We start from the raw sequence: 19691 nt of genomic DNA on the forward strand, positions 1-19691 counted from the left end.
GCCTGCTCTAAAAGGACTTCTGGGGACTTCCCTTTCAGTCCAGTGGTTAGGACTATGCACTTCTGCTGCAGGGGGTATGGGTTTGATACCTGACTGGGGAAGGAGGATCCCACATGCTGTGCAGTGCAGCCAAAAAATAATATAAATTATTTTGTTAAAATGTGCCAACAGATCATATGTCTGGTGAGGTGCTTAAAAAAATAGATTAAAAAAAAAAGGAACTTCTGTCCCTTGGAAATTTCTGGGCATTGGTAAGATCCCAACGGTCCTCTGGTAATCTACAGGTGACATGTTGCAATGAACGCACAGATTAGGCATGAAAAATTCCGTTTCATACTTAGTTTTCTAGGTTTATTGTCTACGTCCCTACCTAGTACAAATTTGTCAAAGGTTTCATTTAGGAAATGTAACCGTCCTAAGAGATTTTGAAGAGAGATCTTGCTTGTGCCTGTTTTTAAAGCATATACGGTTTAATCCAACACCCCATTCTTTTGCCAAAACTTCACTTTTATGTCTCTACATGAGCAGGATATAACATGAAGTGCTTCATCTCTTTTCATGACTTTGCCATTTCTTTTCTTCCTTGTAACTGAATTGTTGCATGGGTGTATTTTTTTTTTAACTCTTAGATATGCCTTTCTTTATGTTGTGCAAGGGAGAATGTATTTTATTTGCCTGCTTATATACTTTAAAGCAGCTTTATTGAGGTATAATTGACATACAATAAAGTAGACATGTAATAAACAAAGATTTGCAAAGTTTTGACATGTCTGGTTGTTTAGTTGCTCGGTGGTGTCCAGCTCTTTGTGACCCCATGGAATACCACATGCCACGCTTTCCTATTCCTCATGATCTCCTGGAGTTTGTTCAAACTCCTGTCCATTGGGTTGGTGATGCCATCCAACCATCTCATCTGTCGCCCCCTTCTCTTCTTGCCCTCAATCTTTCCCAGCATCAAGGTCTTTTCCAGTGAGTTGGCTCTTCACATCAGGTGGCCAAAGTATTGGAGCTTCAGCATCAGTCCTTTGACATGTTTGCATCCATGAAACTATCACCATAATCAAGATAATGAATATATCCATCATCCCCAGCAGTTTCCTTGTGCTTCTTGGTAACCCATTCCTCCCACCCTGTCTAATCCCCGCTCCAGCTTCCTTAGGCACACCCTGATCTGCTTTCTGTCACTGTACATTGGTTTGCATTCCCTACAATTTTATGTAAATGAATTCATACAGTATGTAATCTTTTTTTGGTCTGACTCCTTTCATGCAACTTAATTATTTTAATTCATCCATGTTGTGGATCACAACAAACTGTGGAAAATTCTTCAAGAGATGGGAATACCAGCCCACCTTACCTGCCTCCTGTGAAACCTGTATGCAGGTCAAGAAGCAGCAGTTGGAACTAGACATGGAACAACGGACTGGTTCCAAATTGGGAAAAGAGTACGTCAAGGCTATATATTGTCATCCTGCTTATTTTTAACTTACATACAGGGTACATCATGTGAAATGCCAGACTGAATGAAGCACAAGCTGGAATCAAGATTGCCGGGAGAAATATCAATAACCTCAGATATGCAGATGATACCACCATTATGGTAGAAAGTGAAGAGAATCTAAAGAGCCTCTTGATGAAGGTGAAAGAAGAGAGTGAAAAAGATGGCTTAAAACTCAACATTTAAAAAACTAAAATCATGGCATCTGGTCCCATCACTTCATGGCAAATGGATGCAGAAACGATGGAAACAGTGCTAGACTTTATTTCTTGGGCTCCAAAATCACTGCAGATGGTGACTGTAGTCATAAAAGTAAACGATGCTCGCTCCTTGGAAGAAAAGCTAGGACCAACCTAGATAGCATATTAAAAAGCAGAGACATTACTTTGCTGACAAAGGTCTGTATAGTCAAAGCTATGGTTTTTCTGGTAGTCATGTATGGGTGTGAGAGTTGGACCATAAGGAAGGCTGAGTGCTGAAGAATTGATGCTTTTGAGCTCTGGTGTTGGAGAAGACTCTTGAGAGTCTCTTGGACTGCAAAGAGATCAAACTAGTCAATCCTAAAGGAAATCAGTCCTGAACATTCACTGGAAGAACTGCTGCTGAAGCTGAAGCTCCAATACTTTGGCCACCTGATGCGAAGAGCTGACTCATTAGAAAAGACCTTGATGCTGGGTAAGATTGAAGGCAAGAGGAGAAGGGGATGACAGAGGACAAGATGGTTGGATGGCATCACCGACTCAATGGACATGAGTTTGAGTAAGCTCCAAGAGATGGTGATGGACAAGGGAGTCTGGTCTGCTGCAGTCCATGGGGTTGCAAAGAGCAGACACCACTGAGTGAGTGAACAACAACAACAAATCCATATTGTAATGTGTAGCAATAGTTCATTCCTTTTAATTGCTGAATAGTGTTCCACTGTATGGAAATATCACGGTTTGTTTATCCATTTGTCTGTTGGTAGAGATTTGGATTGTTTCCATTTTTTGGCTATGAAAATAAAGCTGTTAGAACTTGTGGTTGCCAAGGGGGAGGAGCAATAAGGGAAGGATGTTTTAGAAGTTTGGGATTAGCAGATGCAAACTGTTGTATATAAAATAGATAAAGAACAAGGTCCTACTATATGGTACCTGACTTAGTGATTGAACAACAGCTGTATGGCACAGAGAACTATATTCAATATCCTGTACTAAACCATAATGGAAAAGAATATGAAAAGAATATACATAATTGAATCACTTTGCTGTACAGCAGAAACTAACAGAACATTGTAAATCAACTGTACTCAATAAAATAAAAGAAAGCTGTTACAGGCTTTCACGTGTAGGTCTTTGTGTGGTCAGATGCTTTCTTTTCACTTGGGTAAACTCCTAAATATCTGAATCATTTAGGTCTGTATTTAACTTTTTAAGAAATTGCCAAACTATTATCTGAAATGATTCTGCCATTTTACATTTCCACCAGTGGTGTATGAATGTTTCAGTTCCTCTACATCCTCACCAACACTTGATATTGTCAGTCTTTTTAATTTTAGCCATTTTTAGTTCAGTTCAGTCACTCAGTCATGTCCAACTCTTTGCAACCCCATGAATCACAGCACGCCAGGCCTCCCTGTCCATCACCATCTCCCGGAGTTCACTCAGACTCACGGCCATCGAATCCGTGATGGCATCCAGCCATCTCATCCTCGGTCATCCCCTTCTCCTCCTGCCCCCAATCCCTCCCAGCATCAGAGTCTTTTCCAATGAGTCAACTCTTCACATGAGGTGGCCAAAGTACTGGAGTTTCAGCTTTAGCATCATTCCTTCCAAAGAAATCCCAGGGTTGATCTCCTTCAGAATGGACTGGTTGGATCTCCTTGCAGTCCAAGGGACTCTCAAGAGTCTTCTCCAACACCACAGTTCAAAAGCATCAATTCTTCGGTGCTCAGCCTTCTTCACAGTCCAACTCTCACATCCATACATGACCACAGGAAAAACCATAGTCTTGACTAGACGGACCTTTGTTGGCAAAGTAATGTCTCTGCTTTTCAATATGTTATCTAGGTTGGTCATAACTTTTCTTCCAAGGAGTAAGCGTCTTTTAATTTCATGGCTGCAATCACCATCTGCAGTGATTTTGGAGCCCAAAAAATAAAGTCTGACACTGTTTCCACTGTTTCCCCATCTATTTCCCATAAAGTGATGGGACTGGATGCCATGATCTTCGTTTTCTGAATGTTGAGCTTTAAGCCAGCTTTTTCATTCTCCACTTTCACTTTCATCAAGAGGCTTTTGAGTTCCTCTTCACTTTCTGCCATAAGGGTGGTGTCATCTGCATATCTGAGGTTATTGATATTTCTCCCAGCAATCTTGATTCCAGCTTGTGTTTTTCCCAGTCCAGCTTTTCTCATGATGTACTCTACATGTAAGTTAAATAAGCAGGGTGACAATATACAGCCTTGACGTACTCCTTTTCCTATTTGGAACCAGTCTGTTGTTCCATGTCCAGTTCTAACTGTTGCTTCCTACAGATTTCTCAAGAGGCAGGTTAGGTGGTCTGGTATTCCCATCTCTTTCAGAATTTTCCACAGTTTCTTGTGATCCACACAGTCAAAGGCTTTGGCATAGTTAATAAAGCAGAAATAGATGTTTTTCTGGAACTCTCTTGCTTTTTCCATGATCCAGAGGATGTTGGAAATTTGATCTCTAGTTCCTCTGCCTTTTCTAAAACCAGCTGAACATCAGGGAGTTCACGGTTCACGTATTGCTGAAGCCTGGCTTAGAGAATTTTTAGCATTACTTTACTAGCATGTGAGAGGAGTGCAATTGTGCGGTAGTTTGAGCATTCTTTGGCATTGCCTTTCTTTGGAATTGGAATGAAAACTGACCTTTTCCTGTCCTGTGGCCACTGCTGAGTTTTCCAAATTTGCTGGCGTATTGAGTGCAGCACTTTCACAGCATCATCTTTCAGGATTTGAAACAGCTCAACTGGAATTCCATCACCTCCACTAGCTTTGTTCGCAGTGATGCTTTCTAAGGCCCACTTGACTTCACATTCCAAGATGTCTGGCTCTAGATTAGTGATCACATCATCATGATTATCTGGGTTGTGAAGATCTTTTTTGTACAGTTCTTTCATGTATTCTTGCCACCTCTTCTTAATATCTTTTGCTTCTGTAGGTCCATACCATTTCTGTCCTTTATCGAGCCCATCTTTGCATGAAATGTTCCCTTGGTATCTCTAATTTTCTTGAAGAGATCTCTAGTCTTTCCCATTCTTTTCTTTTCCTCTATTTCTTTGCATTGATTGCTGAAGAAGGCTTTCTTATCTCTCCTTGCTATTCTTTAGAACTCTGCATTCAGATGCTTATAGCCATTTTAGTAAGTATGTAATATGATTTTGATTTGCATTTCCCTAATGATCAGTGTTGTTGAGCATTAGTTTGTGTACTTATTTGCTATCTGAATAATATCTGTTCACATCTTTTGCTTGCTATTTGATTGGATCATTTGTCTTCATATTAGTGAGTTTTGAGAGTTTTTTGGTATATTCTAGATAGAAGTCATTTATCCTATATATACTTTAAAATATTTTCTTTCACTCTGTGGCTTGTCTTCTCATTCTCTCAACACTGTATTTCAGGGACTTCTCCAGTGATCCAGAGGTTAATGGACCTACACTTGCAATGTAAGCAGTGTGGGTTGACCCCTCTTTGTGAAACTTAGATCCTACATTCTGTGTGGTGCATCCAGAAAACAAACAAACAAACAAAATCAACAAACAAACTGTATTTCAAAGAGCAGAAGTTACTGTTTTTGATGAAATTCAATTTGTGCTTTCATGGGTCATGCTTTGGTGTTATAGCTAGGAAATCTTTGTCTAATATAAGGTTACAAGGGATTTCTCCTAAGTTTCCTCCAGAATGTTAAGTTTTGCATTTAGTTCTATGTTCCATCTTGCTTTAATTTTTGTCCAGTGTGCAAGCTATGGGTTGAAGCTTTTTTTGTTTGTTTAATTGTTTCAGTACCATTTATTGACAAGACTATCCTTTCACTGGTGAGTTCCCTGGAACCTTCTTTGAAAATCAAGTGTTGTCCATATATGTGTCTTTATACCAATACACTAAATTGTTTTGAATACAGGAGTTTCATGATAAAATCTGAAAATCAGCTAGTGTTTGTTCTCCAACTCTATTCTTCTTGCCAGCTAGTATTTTTTAGTTCTGAGAATTTTGTTCTTCGGTCTAGACTATTAGAGCAAGAGTACTAATTACAATGAACAATAACTTTCATTTTGTTTGCCAAGACTGATAACTATTCGAAGAGTCAGCAAGAGCATGAGCAATGAAATCAGATCTGGTTCTGAAACATGGTTCTATCACTGATTATCTGTGTGACTCTGGTCCAGTTACTTATCATCTGAAAGTCTCAGGCTCCTCAGCTGTAAAATAGGGATGATAACATTTACCTCATAGTATTATTTTAGGAACAAATTAGAAAATATACAAATCTTTGATATAATTTTTACTTAATATATGTTAATTTAGTTTAAAAAAATTAATGCAAGAAAATATATAGTATTCAGTTACCTAAGGCAGATATAATCAAAATGTCTTTGGCATTCTCATTTCTCTTATTATCTTTTTTTGGCCATATGACTTGCAGGATCTTAGCCCTTACCAGGGATCTAACTGGGCCCCAGCAATGAGAGTAAGAGTCATAACCACTGGACCACCAGGGAATTCCTATATTTTATCTTCATTTTAAAGTCTTTTGAGTGATTATTATTTAGTTTCAAGAATTATATATAGATTTGAGGTTTGAATTTGAAACATTTTTAGATATAGCAAAATGTACTAGTGTTTCTCATACCTCTGTGTTACATTCAGATGGATGGGTTAAAATACCAACAGAGGTGGTTGAATGAGGTTATTCAGTGCTGGGGGGAGTGTAGAGGCAGAGATAAACCATCACTTTTGAGGCATAGACTATTCCAGCCAAGAAAAATCTGGCTCCATGGGAGCATACATGCATGGAAGATGAATAACGATTGTAAATCTGAATTTTTCTTTGATGGTGACTTGGGGTAGACATTGACCTGTCTCTCCTATGTCTAGGTGAAGGTAAAACTTGAGTTTTCACTTAAAATTGAATTAAGCAATATTTAAAAAAATCTTCCATATATCATAAGAAAAAGACGAATAACTGAATTTGGAAATGGATAAAGGATATATACAGGGAGTTTGAAGTTGAAGCCAGAACTTTTAGTAGACATATGAAAAGAATCTTAACCTCACTTGTATGTAGTGAAATATAAATCAAAGCTTCAATGGAATAACATGTTAGGTACATCATATTGGCAAAGAGTAATAAGGTTGGTAATAGCAAATATTGGCAAGGATGTCAGGGAAAGTAACTAATTAACTTGTGACTGGTGGGAGTATAAATCGATAAACCATTTTTGAAAGCTCTTTGGCAATACCTAATAAAGTTGAACATGAATATTCCCTGAGACCCAGCCCTTTCTTTTCTTGGTGTTTACTCTAGGGGAATTCTCATACATATTCTGGGAGATCCGTGGACAGAATGTCATCCTTTCTTGTAGTAAAGAATCAAAAACTGCCTAACCTGTCTCTCTGCCTTTCTCTCCCTTTCTCTGTCTGTCTCACACACATACACATAGCGAGTTATTTCCTGAACCATTTATAAGTCACAGTACTCATGACATTTACCCCTAAAGCTGTTTTTTAAAAAAACAGAGTTCTAAAGCAGATGTAAAAAAACTGTTAACGTGTTTGATTTTGCTGGTGGGACATATAGATCCGGTATTTTCTATTCTTCTCTGTATTTGTGAGCTGTTAAAAAGAAATATGATTTTTGTTTCCCTTGTTTGTTTTTTTTTCTTCTTTAAAATTTTCTTTTAATTTCTCACTTCAGACTAAGTGAGAGATTCAGACCAATCTTTCCCTTTCTGTATCTTGTTTGATTTAAATCTTTAATGTGTCTTTGGCTCTTTTCCTCACGTGATTTGATGTATCTCCAAGGTACTTATTTTATGTCCAGAGTTCTTTAGACATTTGTTTGCTCCTGCTCATCTCCACTCAATATACATAAGCTGGTTAGTTATTTCTCCACTCCTTTGGTAGTAGTGGGGATTTGAGTTGATGATTGGCACTTAACTTGTGTGTTTCATGACAGGAAAGCTTTGTAGAGTTTTTTTTTTTTTTTTAAATATTGTGCTATTTGCCTGTCTTGGTATTTAAGATATTTCTGTGTAGGGAGGGATGTTTGTTTTAGTGTATGACAGATACGTACAATGAAGATTAGATCATACACTTCTCACTAGAATTTCCAAAGAATTGTAATAAACAATTCTTAATCTTCAAAAGAGAGGCTTGTGGTGTCCCCTCAGTTGGCCTGCCTAACACAGTGTTGTTTAGCTGCCAGAATGACTCTCTGGCCATGTCAAGCTCACTGTACATGGACATGCTTCTAGTTCCCCATTTTCTTTCATCTGCTTCTTTGGTAAACAGATGACAGAAACTTCCTCTGCCTGATCCTTCTATGACATGCTGCAAATTTAGCTCAGACGCCAGCTGGCTGTGTGTGTCTTTGGCTATTCATAGAAAGGGAGGGTTTAACCTTCCTTCCTTCTGAAGAAACCTGAATTTTTTCCATGAGTCTGAATCTGTTTGCCAAGGGCTATTTGGAATTGAAGCTCCTAGAGAATAGAAAAAGATCTGCCTTTTTGTGAACTTGAACAATCTTTTTTAAAAACTACATTGATAATTTATTTCTTTTAAAAAATTATTTTAATTGGAGAATAATTACTTTACAATGCAGTGATAGTTTTTGCCATACATCAACATGAATTAGCCAAAGGTATACACGTGTCCCCCCAATCCTGAACCTCCCCCCTACTTCCCTCCCCAACCTATCCCTCTGGGTTGTCCCAGAGCACCAACCTTGGGTGCCCTGCTTCATGCATCAAACTTGCACTGCTCATCTATTTTACATGTGGTAATACACATGTTTCAGTGCTTCTCTCAAATATCCCACCCTCACCTTCTCCTGCTGAGCCCAAAAGTCTGTTCTTTACATCTGTGTCTCCTTTGCTGCCCTGCATGTAGGATCATCAGTACTGTCTTTCTAAATTCCATATATATGCGTTCATATACAGTATTTGTCTTTCTCTTTCTGACTTACTTCACTCTGTATAAATAGGCTTCTGGTTCATTCACCTCATTAGAACTGACTCAAATACATTCCTTTATGTATTTATGTATCCTCAAATACATTACTTTTCCTGAGTTTTATATATGTACCACAACTTCCTTATCCATTCATCTAGGTTGCTTCCATGTCCTAGCTATTGTAAATAGTGCTGCAATGAACACTGGGGTACATGTGTCTCTTTCAGTTGTGGTTTCCTTGCTGTGTATGCCCAGCAGTGGGATTACTGGGTATATGGCAGTTCTATTCCTGGTTTTTAAGGAATCTCCACAATCTTTTCCATAGTGGCTGTACCAGTTTGCATTTCCACCAACAGTGTAAGAGGGTTCATTTTTCTCCACACTCTCCCCAGCATTTATTGTTTGTAGACTTTTGGATGATGGCCATTCTGACTGGTGTGAGATGATACCTTATTATGGTTTTGATTTGCATTTCTCTAATACTGAATGATGTTGAACATCTTTTCGTGTATTTATTAGCCATCTGCATGTCTTCTTTGGAGAAATGTCTGTTTAGGTCTTTTTCTCACTTTTTGATTGGGTTTTTTGTTTTTCTGGTATTGAGCTGCATGAACTGCTTGTATATTTTTGAGATTAATGCTTTGTCAGTTGTTTCATTTGCTATTATTTTCTTCCACTCTGAGGGCTGTGTTTTCACCTTGCTTACAGTTTCCTTCATTATTCAAAAGCTTTTTAAATTTAATTGGATCCAATTTGTTTATTTTTGTTTTCATTACTCTGGGAGATGGGTCATGGAAGATCTTGCTGTGATTTATGTTGGAGAGTGTTTTGCCCATGTTTTCCTCTAAGAGTTTTATAGTTTCTGATTTTATATTTAGGTCTTTAATCCATTTTGAGTTTATTTTTGTGTTTATTTCTGATGTGTGCTTGCTTTTGAGTTGTTTTCTCCTCTGTGTTCCTGGGTGTTGTAAAGACCTACACAACCATTTATTAACTGTTGGTCATCTCAGAAAGTCCACTTGGACAACAGATAGAATGTATGCAAATAGTGCAAAACATGTAGCTTGGCTACAATGCCTGAAGGCTACTCTTGTCCTAGTCTGGTCCTGGATTCTAGTTTTGATCCAGAAACTACCCCAAGGCAGTCTATAAAATATCAGCTGGGCTCTGTGACTGAACTGGAAGTCTGGCTCAGGGCTTCCAAAGTTCATATTGAGCAGGAGCCAGTAGGGCTTCTTGAGAGTCCTGGGCAAAATGTATTCATGTCCCAGTTCAAAAGAGATTTTTTTCATGTCTGTTTAGACTTTTTGTGCTGGGCTTGGTCAGAATTGAATAGGTTTTGGGACAATATTTACTACAACATTAGTCTCAGTGGGATTCCCTCGTGGCTCAGATGGTAAAGAATCTGCCTGCAGTGCAGGAGATCTGGGTTTGATACCTGGGTCAGGAAGATCCCCTGGAGAAAGATGGCAACCCACTCTAGAATTCTTGCCTGGAGAATTCCAGGGACAGAGGAGCCTGGTGAACTACACTCTATAGCATTGCAAAGAGTCTGATATGATTGAGTGACTAACACTTTGTCTCAGTGCATTTGGTAATTTTCATAAATCTTTTAACATCACAAATATCAAATTACCATGTCCCTGCTTTTTTTTTTTTCTGATTGTTTAAATTTGCAAACTAGTTACTGGATGTAAGTGTCTTTATGGTGATGGCTGGATGTTTCAAATTTTGAATTTCTATTAATAACATCTATCACAGTGTCTGGAAGATAATACCTTCTCAATATATGTCTGTACCTAGAAAATATGGCTGAATATATGGTGGTAAAACATATTCCAAAGTCACTGTTCTAATTTTATCCTTCTTCAATTTTTTTCAAGTCTTCTGTTTTCATCTCTCTTAAAATCAAAGTCTTAGATGGTTTCTAACATCATTTGTACTGCTTCCTATAATTCTTCCTTCATACCTGTTCCCCCAAATTTTGTTCAGTCAAAAATACATAAGGCTTTATTTTCTCCCTTGGGCTTTGTCCTTCATGTTTCAATGATTTTAAACATTGTTTGTATCTCTGTCTGATTCTTCTATTATATCAAGCTCTTGCTGGTTGGTATGCCTGCTGACCCTGGCTTATGGGAAATTAGTTGTTTCTACATAGGTCTGTGGTTTGTGAGCTTGCTTTCAGTGAAGTTTTAGTCTGTGGGAATCCTGGGTTACCTGGATCAAGGACACATCTCTCTAGATAGATGTTTTTCCTTCTTGGCACCATCAGGGTATCCTTGGCCTAGAACCAATTTTTATAACTATTTTCCAGCTCAAAAGTTTCTAGACTATACAGAGGGCTTCCCAGGTGGTGCTAGTGGTAAAGAATCCACCTGCCAATGCAGGAGACAAAAGAGATGAGGGTTTGATCCCTGGGTTGGGAAGATTCCCTGGGGTAGGAAATGGCAATCCACTCCAGTATTCTTCAAATCCTGAAACCACAGGAGGGCAGACTCTGGGGATACACATGCTCAGTGGAGACACTTTTATTCTTCCACTAAGAATCTAGGCCAAGGCATTGCTTTGCCATCTGCCCAGGGAGTGTTTAGCTTTTTCTGGAGCCCACCATTGTTCTTTAGGAATCTTTCTTCAAGACCACTTTCTAGGTCTTCCAGTTTCAGTTCTCCACATCACCTTCCATCCCAGAGCGAGTGTTCAGTCCCAAGCCCCTGGAGTATGGCTTCTCCCTGCAGGGTAATAAGCTCATGTGCTTCCACCTTTGGTTCTCTTGCCCCAGACCATTTAACTTTTGCAAGCTCATTTGAATGAACATTTACTATGTGTTTGTCACGTTTTCCCAGAATTTCTTATGGACTATAAGGGAAAGTTTTTTTGACTATCAAGGCAACTTCTATGATGATGTCCTCACCTCCATTTTTTTGGTTTGTGTTTGAATTTTATGTTTAAATTGCTTTTTCATTGTTCAGATCTTTTGCTCTTGGTAGATGTACACCCTACATTTTGTAAGCAAGGTTTCTGTGTGTGGGCTACGACCCATAGGACACAAAAGGATGACTGCTGATGTCTCCTAGACATCTGGAACAGAGGCTAACAAACTGAAGTCCTATAATCTGTTTTTAATTGGATAATAATTGCTTTACAATGTTGTGTTGGACAAGTCATACAACATATCCAAGGGCTCAGAGTCCATATCTTTTAAATGGTGGTAGCAAGGCTTAACAACAAAGTTCTGAAAGATGTGTCTCGCCTGATATGGATGTTATAAGATTTAAGTAATAGAATAGATGAGAAAAAATTATGAAAAAAAATTAAAAGCACTGCATCAGTACCAGATGGGTTTTGTTTCTTCTTTTAGATACCATAGGGATAATCATTGGCCAATGACCTATTTTTACTAGTATTATTATTGGCATTTTCTTTTCCCCTTGGTAGAAGGGAAAATGGTAGACGGTAGGAGAGGAGCCTTCCCTCTCCTTCTACCATTCCATCTCCTACTCCATGTATCTAGTTTATGACAAGTAGAGTGGCCTTTTACTTAGAGGATGAACTGCAACTTCTGGCTGGTTTCACCTCGTTGGGTGTGGTGATGGATGTGACTCTGTTATTCATCCCTCAACTTATGATCCTGTACATCTCTCAGGCTCCTTGCTGGAGAGCAGGTGTTGGCAACCCTTGGTCAATAGTAGTAATGCATTGTTATTTTGGGTAAGGTCTTAATAACACATGAAATTGTTTATATGATTCTGCTGCTTCAGTGAACCGAAGAACTACTGCCTGAATATAGATCTTCTCTGCTGTTGCCTGTTTATGGCTTGTCACTGAAGGAGAGTATCAGTTGGCATAGGTGTTCAGAAAGCTATAGGAAACCTTTAAATGCATATTAAAAGAGGAAAAATAGGATTTATGATCAAGGAGTTTTTACAGCATGATCTTATGTAACACACCCATATTATAATATAAAAACTTAAATTTGAACAAGTCATATCATAAAAGGACCTACAGGATGAGTAAAACCTGTTATATAATGATGGACCAACCAGATTTGAATATTGGTATTTTTTGGCTTTTGTTTGAGGCCAAGTTCTCAAACAGAGCATTGACTTCACTTCAGGTCAAATTAAAGTCATAATTTGGGTTGGGTTAGTCCTTGTTTAAATAACTTAGGTGAGGTTTAATTTGTTGAACCAAACTCTGGAACCAGTTCAATTTATGAATGAACATATAATTATATAACTTTTATCCTAGGGCCCAATAGATACTTTTCAGTTATTATAGAGGATTCAAAGAGAATATAAAGCTAAAAAGGAAAGTGCTTATAGAAACATCAGTAGAAGAAATAGAAGACATTTGTGAAAGTCTGATCTCAGTTATTTGTATAGTTCACTGTATAAATTAATACTTGATTCTCAAATAAGCAAATATGCTTTTAAACATTGAATCTTTATTTTCACAGAATGATATGGCAATAAGAGGGTTAACCGTGGTTTTATATCTTACTGAATTTTCTAAGCCATAGTGTTACAATAGTGTTAGTGGCTCAGTCCTGTCTGACTCTGTGATTCCATGGGCTGTAGCCTGCTGGGCTCCTACATTCATGGAATTCTCCAGGCAAGAATACTGTAGCGGGTTGCCATTTCCCTCTCCAGGGGATGTTCCCAACCCGGGGACTAAACCTGGGTCTGCTGCATTGCAGGTGATCTCTTAACTGACTAAGCTACCAGGGAAGTCCTTTTCTAAGGTATATCATTATCTAATATGAAATAGTAACGTGACTGCCCTACTTTCTCTTATATGTAGTGATTGCCTGCAGCATACATAGACAACATAAATTCCCAGTGAATTCAAACCCCCTGTTTTGACCCACTGAAAAGTTAGTTAATCTCTTCATAAAACCTGTTTACCAGACCTCCTAACAAATAGGCTGGCTTGAAGATCAGTTCTTGTCTTGTTCCTTGCCCGCCATCTGTTTTAGATATTAGTGAGTCATGAAATGCCTAAAAGCTATAGTCTGAAAGAGACTGAGAGCAGAAAACCTGAACTGTCAGAAAACAAAATAACATCCTTGGGCTTCAAGGGCTATTAGGTATATTGTCTAATCAAGCAGTGATAGGAATGATGATTAAAATCAATAATGACTACAAATGTCAATACTAAAATGCATCCTAGTTTCTGGAGAAACCGCCAAGATGGTGCATAGGTTTTGGTTACCTTTGTTATAGGATAGCTACTGAAAGTTTGTAGCAGAGGCCATGCATGTAGACTAGTTGAGTTTGGTCAGTTTATGCTGAGCACCTAGTATGGACTTTCCCTGTGGCTCTGCTGGTAAAGAATCCACCTGCAATGCAGGAGACCTGGGTTCGATCCCTCGGTTGGAAAGATCCCCTGGAGAAGGGAAAGGTTACCCACTCCAGTATTCTGGCCTGGAGAATTCCATGGACTGTATAGTCCATGGGGTCGCAATGAGTTGAACATGACTGAGTGAATTTCACTTCATTTCTTCACCTAGTATGGTGCTACTATAGGGAGAGAGGTAAGACCTGTTCTGTACTCTATGAGAGTTCTCAGTCTTCGAGGGAAGATGTTGTTACTGAACTAAACTTGGTTCTGCTCGCCTGCGTGCAGTGAAGACAATCTACTGATACTGGATTGTGGTGAAAGAACATGCAGTGTTTATTGCAAGGCCAAGCAAGGAGTATGGGCGACGGATGCTCTAAACTCCTGAACTCCTTGATGGCTTTCAGGGAAAGGTTTTTAAAGTCAGGGTGATGGAGAGGGTTTTGGGGTGTATGATCAGCTTATGGCCATTCTTCTGGTTGGTTGGTGGTGAGGTAATTGGGTGTCAGCATCCTCAACATTCTGGTTCCAACTTGTTTGGGATCTACATGCTTATGTCAGCATGCAGTTAACTTCTTCCTCTTGGTGGAGGTTTCAGTATCTGTAAAACAACTCAAGGATGTGGCTCAGGATATTATCTATAGCCCTCGAGGAGGAACTAAAGGTTCTAGATTTTGTTGAATGTCTGTATTATTTTCTCTTTTCTTTGTTCCTGCATTTTCTCATTTTGATTAAATTTGTTCTTTGAAACTAGGGGAAAGCCTTGGAAGCTAAAGTGTTTCTACAGACAAGGCAGGTAGAGGATCGGACGGGGGTTCTGTCCTGGGAAGGCCCCATAGGTTCCTTCTGGGTTACAGTACCCCACAACTATCTATGCTGTGACAACAATGGCTACCATGGAGCACTTGCTGTGCTTGCACCAAGCCTCATACCTACCGAGGACTTATTTACTTACATTGTCTTGAATGATCTTATCAGTCCTCTAGGGAGGTATTATCTCCAGTTTACAGATGGGGAAGCAGTATTTTTTTTCCCCTGCCTGTTATCATGCTGCCTCACAGCCATGCAAAGGACTTAGTCTGGAATCTGACAGGTGAAGGTCTAATCTTGACTCTGCTATATACCTGTGGAGTCTTGAGGACATTTCTTAATTTATTTGAGCCATAGTTTCTCATCTGTACAACAGAGTTAGTAGTATCTGCCTCAGCTCTCAGCTTCAGTGTCAGCACCCTCAGAAAGGCCTTACTCAACTACTCTAAGGAATCTTATTCCCATCTTCACAGTCACTTGATCTCATTATCCTGTTTTAATTTTGTTATAGTCTTTATCACCATCTGAAAGGATCTCATGTGTCATTAGGTTACCTGACTATTATCAGCCTTCCCACTTGATTGTAAGTTTCATGAAGGCATGAAGTCATAGTCACCCCTCTGTCCCCAGAACCTGGTTCCTGACACACAGTAGGCATTCAATAAGCATTACATGAATGGGCAGTGGTCTAAGCAGCAGTAATGGAAAATAATTGTATTTATATTTCATGTCCTTGTGAATAGTGTCACTAGGTTTTCTTAGAAAATAAGTCATTGAAAGCTTTGAACTGTACTGTTGAGATAGCCAAAAGCTTTGAAATTTTTTTACCCATGCTGAAGGTTTAAAGATAAATTATTTCATCATCCAGTGCACAATGGGCCATCCTTGACCTGAGCTGGGCTCTAATAAAAGGAGCAATGAGGCAAATACAACATACAGACACAGAAATGGGGGTCTTTCCTTCCTGTGACTGGGGGAGATGCTGAGAGAAATGTGTAACCAGCACTCCTCTGAACAGATGGAGTAAGTAAGTGACATGTTATACTGTATCTACCAAAGGCACCTCCGGCTGGTACTGACTTGTTTATCTTTGCCATTGTTTCAGGATTCTGAGAAGCGAACCCCACTTCATGTGGCTGCGTTTCTGGGAGATGCAGAGATAATTGAACTCCTGATTCTGTCAGGTAAATATCAGCTGTACTTAAAAGTCAATGGCATGTGAAAATTTAAATAACCAGTTTACTAGATTGACTGCTACAAAGAACCCAAAAAAGTTTCTTTATTGTGCTTGTGGACATTTATTTGGTCATTGATTTTGTCAGTAGACAAGGGGTAATACAAGACATTCTTCTTATTGAAAAATGACTTCTCCAGTAAAACTTTTTAATGTTGCTTTGAAAGTCTGATTCCTGACCATCTTAACAAGTAGTCAGGCCCAGTATTGTGGATGCATTCTGTACATTTGGATATCTGTTTCTTTCATTGTAAAAAATTAAAGAAGGAAAATGGATTCCTTTAAATCTACATGAATACACATAGATATGTGTGTGTATTTACATATTTTTAAATTGCATTGGACAGGGAGGCCTGGCGTGCTACAGTTCATGGGGTCACAAAGAGTCGGACATGACTGAGCGACTGAACTGAACTGAAATTGCATTGCAAAACAGTACTACTTTGTTTAACTTAACCTCATGGAGGTTAGGTTAGATACATGACTATAATGTAATCAAAGCATAAAAATATGAGAAAAAATGAAACATCAGTTTCTGGATAGTAGTTACTTCTGAGGAGACAAATAGAGTAAGAGATGTTTTCAGGGGAGGGTATAAAAGAGATAGTAATTCTGTAAAATACTTCTTTTTTTAAAAATTGGGAGTAAATATATGGCCAGCACATGTTGTGGTCATACTGGTCTTTGTGATACTGTTCTCTTTATTTTTCTGTGTATTTTAAATATTTCATCAGATTTTAAAATGCCAGTGTTTTCATTTTTGGAAACCTATGTACTTGGCGGGAATCCCAGGTGGCTCAGTGGTAAAGAGTCTGCCAGTCAGTATAGGAGTGCAGAAGACGTGGGTTCGATCCCTGTGTCGGGAAGATCCCCTGGGGAGGAAATGGCAGCCCACTCCAGTGTTCTCACCTGGAAAACTCCCATGGACAGAAGAGCCTGGCGGGCTACAGTCCATAGGATTTCAATGAGTCGGACATGATTGCATGACCAAACAATGTGTAAGCACCTTTACTTGGTACATCTCACCCAAAACCAGCATGTGCTTTCTCCTTTGAGTATTTGCTGGACAAATCCCTGGAATGGATCTAAGCTTGTGCATGAGTCTCAGTGTGGATTACATGCAGGCTATCTGGCTTTCTTCTTCCTTCTTTTGGTTTCAGTTCAGTTCAGTCACTCGGTCGTGTCCAACTCTTTGCAAGCCCATGAACTGCAGCACGCCAGGCCTTCCTGTCCATCACCAACTCCTAGAGTTCACCCAAACTCATGTCCATCGAGTCGGTGATGCCATCCAGCCATCTCATCCTCTGTCGTCCGCTTCTCCTCCTGCCCTCAATCCCTCCCAGCATCAGTCTTTTCCAATGAGTTAACTCTTCACATGAGGTGGCCAAAGTACTGGAGTTTCAGCTTTAGCCTCAGTCCTTCCAATGAACATCCAGGACTGATCTCCTTTAGAATGGACTGGTTGGATCTCCTTGCAGTCCAAGGGACTCTCAAGAGTCTTCTCCAACACCACAGTTCAAAAGCATCAATTCTTCGGTGCTCAGCTTTCTTCACAGTCCAACTCTCACATCCATATATGACCACAGGAAAAAAACATAGCCTTGACTAGACGGACCTTTGCTGGCAAAGTAATGTCTCTGCTTTTCAATATGTTATCTAGGTTGGTCATAACTTTCCTTCCAAGGAGTAAGTGTCTTTTAATTTCATGGCTGTGGTCACCATCTGCAGTGATTTTGGAGCCCCCTAAAATAAAGTCTGACACTGTTTCCACTGTTTCCCCATCTATTTGCCATGAAGTGATGGGACCAGATGCCATGATCTTCGTTTTCTAAATGTTGAGCTTTAAGCGAACTTTTTCACTCTCCTCTTTCACTTTCATCAAGAGGCTTTTTAGCTCCTCTTCACTTTCTGCCATAAGGGTGGTGTCATCTGCATATCTGAGGTTATTGATATTTCTCCCGGCAATCTTGATTCCAGCTTGTGCTTCTTCCAGCCTAGCATTTCTCATGATGTACTCTGCATATAAGTTAAATAAGCAAGGTGACAATATACAGCCTTTACATATTCCTTTTCCTATTTGGAACCAGTCTGTTGTTCCATGTCCAGTTCTAACTGTTGCTTCCTAACCTGCATCTTGGTTTGGGGAGATTCAAATCTGGAGGAAATGCCACTGCCCAGAGACTATGCAAAAGGCCAATAATAAGGTTTTGCCTTTGTCTGCAGTAGTAAAGGGAAATTGTAGAATTCCAAAGTCAGCTATGCAAAGATAGGAACTGATACAGTATTGGAGCAGGTATGGAGAACACTGAAAAAGAATGGTGTGTGATGCACAAGGAAGATTCACATTGCCCTTATTTTTGTTGTGGTTGTGTTCTTGAGGTAGCTTTTCTCAGGAAACAAGTATTCTATGCCTTGCAATGCTTGTGCTCCATGCTTCTCACAGTCTCATGGAGGTTAGGTTAGATTTCGTGGAGTACTTTTTGTGCTGTTGAGAACAGGCCTTCCTTCTGATAATTCTAAAGATGTTTCAAGGCTGTGTTCCAAACAATATGTAGTGTTTGGCACTGGCCCAGTCTGTGGCTAAGAGCCAGTGCACACCTGGCTGGTTGCCCCAGCAATAGAAATTTGGCCCATAGAAAATTGTAGGCAGAATTGGTGGAGGTGCAAGATAGACTTTTTTGGTATGAGACCTAATGATCCCAGCAAGCTCTACCTACCTTCTAAATGTTGTTTTAAGACACAGCTCAGGGTTCTCAGAGGAATGTTTGGTTCATGACTGCAAATTTAGAACTTTGTCTTATATCCCCAGCTATGCTTTTTTTGTGTGTTGGTTTGTTTGTTTTTCTACATTTGAAGGGGAAGGTTTTAATTCTTCAGCATGGAGGTGATCCATCTATTTTCTCCCAGGCATCTAGGGTCTGATAATCAAGAGACTTAGTTTCACCTCTCCTTTATGTGGGCATGGAGCACCCCAGCCTCTTTTAAACAGGGCTCATTCAGAGCCAGGAGAAACTGTTCTGTATCTCATGATCTGTTTCCTTAGCCCAGTCATCTTGGAAGAATCACTGAGTTATTAATGCCTCTAGTATAATTTCAGGTGGCACATGCTATGGAATTTTTCCTCCTTCCCTCATCAAATTAGGAAGACTTAGGATACGGAAGAGAATTGTGAAGGTTCTTTAGGAATTTTACTCAACTGTGGAAACTTAGCAAACTCTTGAAATTCTCATGGTTTTAATTTCCCTGAAAGGTTCTTTGTTCATTTTATGTAGTATATTCCTAAACAAATATCATTGCAAGAGCAGTGATTTCATCTCTAGACTTACATCTGGCAGCTGACCCTTTAGGGAATCCAACCAAGTTGTTTTCCAGTTTAATAATGAATGAGGTGCTAATGATTCCCATGTTGGACAAATCATTTGACTTTGCCAGAGTCTCCCATTACAGCTGTGTTCTCCATTGTTGTATTAACTTACAGAGCATAGTGTAACTCAAGCCCACTGAATTCCTACTGACATTATCTTTTGTTAGCTAGGCAGATGGAACCCTGAGTGTCTCTGAGTAGACAGCAAGGAATTCAGGCCTTGCAGATTTCCTCTTGTTATAACTGCTTCTGGCTTTATTTTCACCACCTGCTT

The 19691-nt window shown here is 39.4% G+C and overlaps 1 protein-coding gene across 2 annotated transcripts in view; it reads left to right on the forward strand.

Moving 5' to 3' along the window:
• Nucleotides 1-19691, forward strand: part of ANKRD44 (ankyrin repeat domain 44) — a 310656-nt gene that overhangs the window by 149880 nt on the left and 141085 nt on the right. For both annotated transcript variants that reach the window (XM_040228877.1, XM_040228878.1), the window contains exon 3: nt 15925-16003. In XM_040228877.1, the coding sequence (XP_040084811.1) occupies nt 15925-16003 (79 nt within the window). The remainder of the gene's footprint in view (nt 1-15924; nt 16004-19691) is intronic.

This window comes from Oryx dammah, unplaced genomic scaffold, assembly GCF_014754425.2.
Source record: "Oryx dammah isolate SB20612 unplaced genomic scaffold, SCBI_Odam_1.1 HiC_scaffold_27, whole genome shotgun sequence".
Lineage (NCBI taxonomy): Eukaryota > Metazoa > Chordata > Mammalia > Artiodactyla > Bovidae > Oryx > Oryx dammah.